The 10,727-nt window shown below is 34.7% G+C and overlaps 3 protein-coding genes across 7 annotated transcripts; 1 reads left to right on the forward strand and 2 right to left on the reverse strand.

Annotated features, from left to right (window-relative positions):
- Positions 1-106: 106 nt before the first annotated feature.
- Positions 107-1,602, reverse strand: LOC110994818 (mRNA turnover protein 4 homolog). The gene is made up of 4 exons (XM_022261683.2): positions 1,414-1,602; positions 1,028-1,272; positions 564-812; positions 107-365 (listed from the first exon to the last, which is right to left on the reverse strand). Exons 1-4 carry the CDS (start codon positions 1,439-1,441, stop codon positions 153-155), a joined length of 735 nt encoding a protein of 244 aa, XP_022117375.2. The 5' UTR covers positions 1,442-1,602; the 3' UTR covers positions 107-152.
- A 566-nt stretch (positions 1,603-2,168) lies between these two features.
- LOC110994768 (14-3-3 protein zeta) lies at positions 2,169-6,906 on the forward strand. Of its 5 annotated transcripts, none has more exons than XM_022261602.2 (5): positions 2,169-2,317; positions 4,488-4,825; positions 5,544-5,667; positions 5,813-5,976; positions 6,494-6,906. In XM_022261602.2, exons 2-5 carry the CDS (start codon positions 4,526-4,528, stop codon positions 6,647-6,649), a joined length of 744 nt encoding a protein of 247 aa, XP_022117294.1. In that variant the 5' UTR covers positions 2,169-2,317; positions 4,488-4,525; the 3' UTR covers positions 6,650-6,906. The 5 variants fall into 5 exon arrangements, with proteins under 5 accessions (XP_022117294.1, XP_022117299.1, XP_022117298.1 ...); XM_022261607.2 differs by lacking the exon at positions 5,813-5,976 and adding an exon at positions 6,061-6,224; XM_022261606.2 differs by lacking the exon at positions 2,169-2,317 and adding an exon at positions 2,337-2,472.
- Positions 6,907-8,440: 1,534 nt separating this feature from the next.
- LOC110994767 lies at positions 8,441-10,611 on the reverse strand. Its single transcript, XM_045633641.1, has 2 exons — positions 10,127-10,611; positions 8,441-9,459 (listed from the first exon to the last, which is right to left on the reverse strand). The coding sequence occupies exons 1-2, from the start codon at positions 10,266-10,268 to the stop codon at positions 8,582-8,584; spliced, it is 1,020 nt and encodes a 339-aa protein (XP_045489597.1). The 5' UTR covers positions 10,269-10,611; the 3' UTR covers positions 8,441-8,581.
- Positions 10,612-10,727: the final 116 nt, after the last annotated feature.

Here is a 10,727-nt window from a genome sequence, read left to right on the forward strand (position 1 = left end):
TTACCAGATTTTTAAAGAAATATCACTTAGTATGGAACCTCCAATTTAACACTATGGTGACATTTATTGTTTTAAAGTATAAAACTTGGAAAATAAAAATGAATAATGAAATAAACATAAGTTTATTGAAATATACAATTATTGGGCTTTTGTTATGTTTCTTCAGCTTCCATAGCTTCATGTAAATTACTTTGTACGTCATCATCACTTGCTTCATCATCAGTTGCTATATCACTGTGTTTTTGGAATCCTTTTCCTTTAGACCAGTGGCATTTGATCACAACTTTGAAAGTTGCCATTTGTATACCCAATAGTTTTAATATGCTGGCTTGTTCTGGAGTTAATGGTGAGCCTTTTTTGCAAACCTAGGTAAATTATAAATATAGTTAATTTATGATTGAACAGTGAGTTAATAAATTTACACAGAAACTAGAACAAAAAATACAACTTTCCAAAACTTTGTTAATAATTGCTGAGTTGAGCAAAAACTCATCAATTTAATGTTGTAGTAAAAATAGAAAATCTCAACCAATAATTAAAATAGTAATATTATGTAGAAATACCTGGTATTCTTTTATAAGATTAATGACTCCTTTTTCTAGGCTAGTCGGCAGGCCAAGTCTTCTAAGGTGGGGCTCAATTGTATGTGAAAAATCTTTCAGTGGTCCCTGGGGTAGAATAACATCACGTGTTGCAACAAAACCAGAGCGAGCATATTCAGAGTCTTCAAAATCTTCAAACCATTGTAATACATCTACAACATCTTTATTTGTCATAAGAAGACCACATTGGCCTTTCAGTTTTTTTGAAACCTATAATTAAATCAATAACATTTAAATTATTATATTTTTATATTAATTCTAATCTATCAGCGTTTCTTAAATTAATGATAGCTTGTTAAAATGTTATTTTGTTCTGTATGGAATGTACTCCAAAAAATGGTATCTGTACAATTTTTAAAGAAAATTATAATGTAATAGCAAGTTTTAATTTGAATTATGTATAAAATAACTTTTTTAAAACATACTAAATTTAATTGATCTTCAGCTTCATCACTTTTACTTCGTCCCAAAGCAACTGCCATAACTTTATTCTTTCCAAAGAAAAATCTTGAATCCTTCCATTCATTTCTTAAATCTTTTAATTTGGTATTTCGCATATTATCAACAGAAAAAACAAACACATTCTTATATTTCGATAAGGAGTTTCTAACTTCTTCGATGATTCTTTGTTTCAAGACAAGTCCTTTTTTGTTTGTCTTTGTGAGAGAAACTAAAAACAAAATAATTTTAGAATTAACCTTTTTTATCACATAAAAAATGCAAAGTAGTAATTAAAACAAAGTGAAAAGAAAATGTAAAATGAAAACATTATATTATATTTATTTTAGGTTATATTATTAATAATCCTTACTTTTTTTATCTCGTTTTGATTTCGGCATTGTGATATATGTACTTTAGAGTAACTTATAAAAGAGTCTAAATATAAATTCTAGTTTAATAAGTCTGAGAAACAATACACAAAAAATAAAATTCACGTGTCTAGCCTTGTTTTTAAGGATTGGAAGAGGAATTATCTGCGTTATGCCAAAACAGTCCAGTAACAAATTGTCATTTATGACATCCGATCCTGATGATTGACAATCTTAACTTGATTGTACAATTTATTTTAAATTCGAACATGAGACTTCAATTACTACATGTTCCGTTTCCGACTAAAATGTTCTACCTCTTGCTTTATCCTTTATTGTATTATAATGTATTATCTTATTCATAATCAATAATAATATTAAGATTTAATATTTATGTAAATATTATGATTTTATTAGCTTATCCCTTTGGTTTTTGTTGTGTTTCTTTATTTTTTCTCGCCTTTAGTTTCCCTAGCTTTTATTTGAAACTGGCATAAAGTTATTCATTTTATACGGTGTCTACCATAAAGAGAGAATGAGAAATTAATACAAGTTAAAAATAGAAAAGTAAGTAAATACCACCAAAAAAGAAACATATGATTTTGTTTATAAATTGTTATTCAAATAAAGTAAGACATTCAAGGCAATATTAATTCAAATTCTTTTTTTCGAGGTAAAAGTCTTTTTACCTCGAAATCTTAAACTATGCTACTGCCTTTTTTAATTCTGGCAATAAAAGTAGAGTTTCAACTATGATTCTCAATGGCCCCTTTGATTTGAGAACCCCGTTCCGTTTTTGTTTCCCCTCTGGCCCCGCAGCCGTCAGTGTAGTGTATCGTTCGCAGCAAGAGAAAAATTGAAATTGTGTTGCTATCGCTGGCTTAATTACTTTAATTCCCTTCACAAGTAAGTGTAGAAAATTAAGTTTTGAGTGATATTTGATTTGTGAAAGTATAAAGTGTATTTGTTTTTTCTGTAACCCTATAAGTTGTGACTGTGACGCATAAAAGGAGTGCCTCTTTAAGCAGCCATTTTGCCCGAGCCGGCTACACGAAATTGCGGTGCGGTTATATATTTTCTAAATTTTTGATACTAAAGTAAAGATCATTTAAAAATTGTGTGCGCTAGTTATTTCTCATTAAAAGAAACAAACAAGAAATTTTATTTGATTTATGAAACAATCGATTGAATTAATAACGCTTCAAACTGCTAAGTAAAGGACAGAGGTGCATGGTAATTTATTTTATCTTTTTGTTGTAGAATTATTTCCAATAAAATTTACATTTAATCTGTATTATGTTATACATCTAGTGTAAAGTGCTTTCTTTTTTATATTAACATTCTTTCTATAGTGATCTAAGCAAGTGCGTCGTAATTTTACCTTGAGTCTTGGTCACGCCGTTATCTCTATTAATTATAATGAATGTATTTTTGAACTTGGTTTTGAGATTCGACATTTAACTTAGCTTTGATATTGTTAGTAAGAATAATTGATGTATCAAGAACATACAACTCATGAGGTAGGCACGTGCGTATTGGTAACTTAAAAAGGTCATGATACTATAAGCATGATACTATAAGATCTTTTCTCAGATCGAGAGGGGTTTGTTTTATATGAACGGTGATTATATCGGCTTTATCATTCTGGCAGACAATTAATCCGTTAATTCTATGACTCACCTTAAGTAATTCCTTGCTGCTCAGGATGGTGGCTTAAAGCTTAAATATATATTTAGAACATAGCTTTTTTATTTATTACCCTTAGGTAATAAGTACTTATACTAAAACAATAAAAATATAATAATTAATATGATTAGATCTAACATACCCAAAAGCATGTTAGGCTATTTTGATTACTTACATATTTTTGAAAATTAAGTATGTTTTCTTAAATTTTTCTTAAATCATCTATTTTATTATCTGTTTTAAAATCCCTGGCTGAATTTTTTATATTGGAAAAACTATAGAAAGTCCTGATAATCCTTAGCCCATATACATCATACAATATCCTATACATATTGTATCATGTATATGGCCAAAGGATTTAATATTTAGTTTTGAATACTTATTTGAAATAATATTGATATAGTTTTAAATAAAGTATATTATTATTTGATTACTAAATTAATTTAAATTTAAAATCAGTTTCTGTAATATAAAATATGTTACAGATATTTATAAATTAAATCTTCAATCAAACTTGATGGCAATGTGATAAATTTATATTAAATTTCAATGTACATTCTTATCGACCCTTGTAGTGGTTCCCTCAAGATGTGTAGATAAAGTTTTGACTTGGTAATAAAAATGACATCTCATTATATAGTGTTTTTGCATTATTATAAACAATTGTTACATAAAATTTACACAAAGATATAGAACCTTTAACCTTAAAAGAAATAAATCTAAACATGTTCTAGTGCCACACCCACTTTATAGAATATGATGGTTGATGCCTTAACTTTCAGTCAAATGTAAGAAAAAATCAAAAGATTTAGTAGGATTTTTCAGTATGTCTGTAATAAATTCGTAAATAGCTCTAAAGCCAATTATGATTGGTACCTTAGCAACAGGGTATTGAACAGAAAGCAGCAATATAATATAGTAGATAAGGGTAGTTAGGAGGTAGGCGCCGGGTTGTCGGGAGGGCGCGGTGCAAGCGGGGTGGGGGTGGAGGGGTGTGCAAGCGTCGCGCTAGTCGTATTTCGTCTGGAGTGTTATCCCGTGTCGGCGGATCAATACCGTTGGCGCAGTGGCGTTAACGGAACGGCGGCCCGGCGACGGCGCGTGCCTCCGACGGCCGAGTCTGTGAGATGCTGTCATACCGAACGGACGCCGCGTCGATGTCGCGATTGGCGTGAGGGTTGCTCTCTGAGCTACGTTGAGTTTTTACATTGCGCGAGTGCGCTTGTGAGCCTCTGTCCAAGGTGCGCCGTCTTTCATGATGACTCATTTACCCAATTGGATTCACTTGGTGAAAGTGACGCCTTAACGATTAGTCTTTCTGAGGAATTCTTTCACGCGCATTCATCGATTTGTCTTAATACCATCCACTTATATAACAAATTGATTACAGGGGCATCAGTAATATAGTCGTCTCACACATCATTCACAATGTCCGTCGACAAGGAGGAACTGGTGCAACGCGCCAAGCTGGCGGAGCAGGCTGAGCGATACGACGACATGGCGGCCGCGATGAAAGAAGTCACTGAGACCGGCGTCGAGCTCAGCAACGAAGAAAGAAACCTCCTGTCCGTCGCCTACAAAAATGTTGTGGGTGCTCGGCGGTCCTCATGGCGAGTTATATCCTCAATCGAACAGAAAACCGAAGGTTCCGAAAGAAAACAACAGATGGCAAAAGAATATAGGGTTAAAGTAGAAAAGGAGCTCAGAGAAATCTGCTATGATGTATTGGTAAGTGCGATGACTTTAATTTCTCTTTACGACTTTAATCTACATCCCACATTCTACGGATATTACACATTTTACGTGAATTAACGTTTGATGTCAGCTTTTGCGTTCCTACGCCAATGACGTCATCTTATTTACTTGCCAATTTAATTTATGACGCAATCATGGCACTAACAGTCATGGTGTATATTTGCATATTTTTAATGATATTTAATGGAAGTAGATATTGTGGGTGGGTGGTCAAGGAGCAGTTCGTGGGGCAGGGTGGGGCGCGGCGGGGTGCCCGGGTGGGGCTGCGTGACGTAGTGCGCCGCGTCACTGCGCGCGCCTGCTCGCCTGGTCCGCGCTTCCTTCGTTCGTTGCCCTTATCCTTCTAGTTTATTTTATCGACTCCTATCCTTGCCCACCTTAACATTTTACTCTTTATGAAAAATGCGACGCAATGATTGGCAATTCGGTTATGCCTTTTCTTAGTATTCTAACAGAACGGTGGTATTAAAGTCAATAGACGTTAATATATATTGGAAAACTTATTTCCTTAAAATTCTTTACGAAACCTCTCTGGACATAGTATCTAATGTAATATGTATAGTACAAATTTAATAACGTGGTGGAATAAGTGATACCTGGATGATCTTATGTTCCAAAATAAACGTATTTTATTTAATGTAATAGTTTTTAGTAAGTATATTGGAACTCAATACATTTTTCTTTGTTGCAGGGTTTACTTGACAAACACCTTATTCCCAAAGCTAGTAATCCAGAAAGTAAAGTATTTTACCTTAAAATGAAAGGAGACTACTACAGGTACCTCGCGGAAGTGGCCACAGGAGAAACCAGAAATTGTATGTTTATAATTGCAACTATCAAAATAGTATTACCTTATTATTTAAACCTATTCTTAAGAATTAAAAAGTATCAAAAGTTTTATTAACATATTCATTTGGAACCTATATAAAATAATTTTTATGTAATAACTTTCAATTACAGCTGTTGTAGAGGATTCACAGAAAGCATACCAGGATGCTTTCGAAATCAGCAAGGCCAAAATGCAACCCACACATCCAATCAGGCTGGGTTTGGCGTTAAATTTCTCAGTTTTCTACTATGAGATATTAAATTCACCAGACAAAGCGTGTCATCTCGCCAAACAGGTCATTATTTGCGTCAGTTGGTAAACTCAGTGCTGGCTGGCGCGAGAGTCGGGCTCAGTCGGTAATGTGTCTGCTTGTCCGCAGCCGTAGTCGAGGACTCGCAGAAGGCCTACCAGGAGGCCTTCGACATCGCCAAGGCCAAAATGCAACCGACACACCCCATCAGGCTCGGTCTCGCCCTCAACTTTTCCGTATTCTATTACGAGATTATCAACTCCCCAGCGCGTGCGTGCCACTTAGCCAAACAGGTTCAAAACGATGCAATCGTGTCGAGAGTGCGATTATATAACTCATCCCACTAATAACTTACAAGACTAGTCTTGCATGATTCGATTTGATCATTGGTAAAAACTAATATTGTCCCGGCATGGCCCCAGCGATTAACACGTAATACTCGACCCAGCCAGCACCAGGTTTAACTAGTTCCTTAGTTCTAATTTGCTGTTTTAATAATGAGATAAATTCTGATTTTGAGTGTGCTATCGCCACGAGTATGAATGGTGTATGTGCGTTGCAGGCGTTCGATGACGCGATCGCAGAGCTGGACACGCTTAACGAGGACTCATACAAGGACTCGACTCTGATCATGCAATTGCTGCGAGACAACCTGACGCTGTGGACGTCGGACACGCAGGGTGACGGCGACGAGCCCGCCGAAGGCGGCGACAACTAAGGCGCTTCGCCCTCCATTCTCCTCCCATCGGTGTTTTGTACGAGTAACATTCGAGGACGCCGGCCCCCGCGAGTCGTCGCTTGTAAATGTTCACGTGTTCGCAGCGGACCTTCGCGATCCGTCTCAAATTAAATGTTGTGTCATCTTTGACGGTTTTGTATTTCTGTATTTACACTGGATTACAGATATCGAGCTGACCTGATGAATATAAATATTTATAACTTAAGTTATTAAAATTACGGTTTCTTAAGTTAAAAGTGTTTTCCTTTAAGTGTAACGAGCAGCCCGGTCGGCCCCCGATAACATTCCTTTCGCCGCATGTCCGCAGTGAAATGAAGAAATCATGATGGTGAATGTTTAAAATTATGCAATTAGTTATTAAAAAAAATTGTTAAATTACGCCCAATAACCCGATGAAATTAGATTTTCATAATAATATAAATCGCAACTGTACATAATGGCTGTATTTTGGGCACAAAAAAGTAGTTAGTGTCTACGCGGTTTGTGTTTTCTTCAACCATTAAAGAATTAACCAAAGGTATACGTTGTGTATTATGACATTAACCATTTTGTTGTGCCTGTCACTAAGCATTCTGAATTTTCAGGCATTTATTAGCAAAATAGATTTATGATGGAACAAATATTGTAACATTTCTGCTGCATTTTATCAGCCATTAATTAATCTATTATATTTTTCATGTTTTCACCAATAAACTTTTGTATTAAATACAATTTTTAGTTTTAGAAATCAATATTGAAAATAAACAGCCACCTTATTAACCCCTAAAAGATTTTTAACTATTTAATTAACACTCGCCAGTCGTCACTTTTTCGTCTTATTTCCTTACAAAGGGTATTGGGATACAATTTGCCATCTCGAGTTTTGGATTGGTAGGAATCGCAGAAAGGAACAGAAATAAGTCAAATGAAACTGATATACATGATAAAATATATTTTATTCACTGTTTAGCCGTCATAATAACAAATATCAATTTCCACTTATGTTTGGAGAACGAGTGTACTAGCCACATCTCGGGTCTCGACCAAAACCACAAAACGCTCGCTAATCGCCAACTCTTCTAACGTCAGCGATTAATTACCAAGGTCTTATGGTCAAACCTAGGGGAGGGTTCTTGGTTCTATTCCCGTATGTGCGTACGGAGAAGCAGCCCAGGGCTATCTCGATTTATTTGCATTTCTTAAAACTTCAATACCACTTTTAAGAAACATTGCAGAAAGCTGTAGATTTTAATTAGGTTATTCGTAATGTTCAATCTGTAGGTTTATTAATTAGTAACAAACTTATGTTTTTAATTTTAACGTATCTACGTGTTTCATATAAAATTTTGATTACTCAGGATGTTTTTTATAAAATATTTAACAGATTTGAAGATCCCAATCCTTTTCCAACGCTTAACATCGATTTATTCGCGACAATGATACTATACGTAGCTGATTAAACAAATCAACTTTTCTATTTTCTATAGTAAACTAGCGGACCCGACGTCCTGCATGATGTTTCAAGTGATTATTTAGGATATCAAACTAAAGTATAAAAATACCGATTGCAGCGCCATCTGGCAGCTGCAAAAAAATATTCAAATCGGTCCAGTCACTTCAGCAACACATACGTACAGTAGTATACATGTATCTCAGCTATCCTATCTTTTAAATTTGATAAAATTACACATTGTGCAAATTTGATTGAAATCTGTCAAGTGTAGTCCACAGTGGACAAACAACGTGACGTGTGTTTTTATATTATGTAGTATACATAATATCTACCTGGCAGATAGGCACTAATTTGTAGGATTAAAGAGCATTCTCAATAACATACTATTATTGTAACGTGTTGGTCAGGATACTTACCATACAGTTTAAACCAATTCTTATTAGGATTATATATATTCTCACTGGAAAATATAATATTTTCTATACTTCTACATTTCTTGAAGAAAAATTATTTCGAATTCTGGGTAGTATTGTAATACACAGTAGGGGTTTTAACAACATTGACATTAAAAAGATGCTGCTACACAATAAATTTATCGTTAAAAATAAGTTGTCCTCGGTATTGGGTCTATCGCTATAATTATTTAAATATATTTCATATACACGAAGGAGAGATCGTGGTGAACACATAACAAAATAGACTAAAATTAAACTTAGAGAATATTTTAAAGCTGATAACGATTCTTTATCATTCTTTCGAAAATGCTTCGAACTTAATTTAAAACCTACCAAAATACCAGCGATAGACATTATGAAAATAGGTATAAAAAAGTTAAAAATTGCTAGCATAGAATAGATGTTGAATCTGTGGCCTGAATCTACTAAGCCACAAACAATTATATCATGGTCAAGTGGTACAGTAGTGGATAATGCAAATTCAGGAATGCAGAGCGACCCACTTAAAAACCATATAAAAAGTGATGGGGGTATTATAGGAACTTTGGTATTAGTTAAAAGTCTATAATCGACATTCATGGTTCGCGTTGGAGTTGATGTATCACTGTTCGCCACAAGGCTGTGCCGTGATGATCTAGATTCATCATCTATAATAGTACTCCGTTTATTCTGAGCCGCGATTTTTTCTTCCAGATTAATAGTCGCTAATGTGTGAAGTGCTATAGTCACGACCAAATAAAGTGATGCTGTTGAAGCGAATACGCCGAGTCCTCGAAATATTACACAGGTGCATTTACCGAAGTCCCAGGTTTTTGCATTTGTAGTCCAAATTTCTGGTCCAATCGAAGCACTGAGTAGCACAAAGTCAGCCAAAACGAGTTGAAGAATAAGACAGTATAAACCTGTGAAGGGAAATCTTACTTTGAATGCTTAAAAATTGAAGTATCATAGCTACACGACTTGTCAGCTTTTTGCAATGATTCCTGAGCTTAAACTAATATGATCATTCACCTAAAATCCAAATTAAAACAGCCAAACAAACCACAAGTATAACAATATAGTGAAGCGATATAGACAGAAAGATCTTGAATGAAGAAAAAATACTCTAATAGATTATATATATATATAATTAATAAATATTTGTACGGTCGTAACTCGTTCATGGGCTTACTCAAAAACAATTGGACTGATTTTTAAATTTTATTGCACTTGAAATTTTATCAGCGAGAATATATACCTAATTATGCTGTAAGTTGTAAAGTTGAAAATATCGGAAAATAGGTTTAATCGGTAACGAATGTGAATTACAGCTATTTATTTTATTTACAAACCTATGATGATATATTTATATCAATTAAGAATAGCTTACCCATTTAGACTACTAAAAATATCAGATATTCAGTAGTAGCTTATCGAGTTAACTAAAATAAAATCTTGCCCGGGAAAAATATGCAACTAGCAACTATACGTTACATGCACGTCTTACTGTAATGAACTAGGCACAGTATCAAAATACGTTATGTTCCAAATGTGTAAAATATAGCATGATTTAGGAAGTTCACAACATACCGTTTCTTGTCCGTTTGATAAGTGTGGTAACTAACGCACATTGTAGGAGAGTGGCAGCGCCAGCGACGCACGCAATAAATATCACAAGGATTAGCGGAGAGAACAGCGGAACAGGCGGAGTAGCAGACCCGTATTCGAGCATGGCGTCGATCGCTCGGGAACGCACCGGGATCAATGACTCGCTGCGTCACTTGCCGTCGTCCCTTGTTTTTTTGCCACAAGTGAATCACCAATGTTGGAACATGTGCACATAAGGCACAAATATCGTTTAACCGGCTTTATTACTCTTTTAATTAAAACGCGTATTCAATCTATTTCGTTATGAAACTGTACTGAAGGAGTTAGCTTGACAGGTTGGTATAAAATGAAGAAGATATGTGCAAAATTAATAAGCACATTTGCATTATTATTCAGGACTCGTATCCTACCTGCCAATATCGTGTGGATGTTACCTAGTGTGCGAAGTTACGGTTCTTTTACAACCACGACAGTAAACGAATACCTATACGAATAACAAAGAAAGAGGTAGGTTAGTATTTAGAAACAATAAAGAAGTTCCATAACACAAAAGACACCTAATAAATATCAACAATATTGATAT

Source organism: Pieris rapae, chromosome 1, assembly GCF_905147795.1.
Source record: "Pieris rapae chromosome 1, ilPieRapa1.1, whole genome shotgun sequence".
Lineage (NCBI taxonomy): Eukaryota > Metazoa > Arthropoda > Insecta > Lepidoptera > Pieridae > Pieris > Pieris rapae.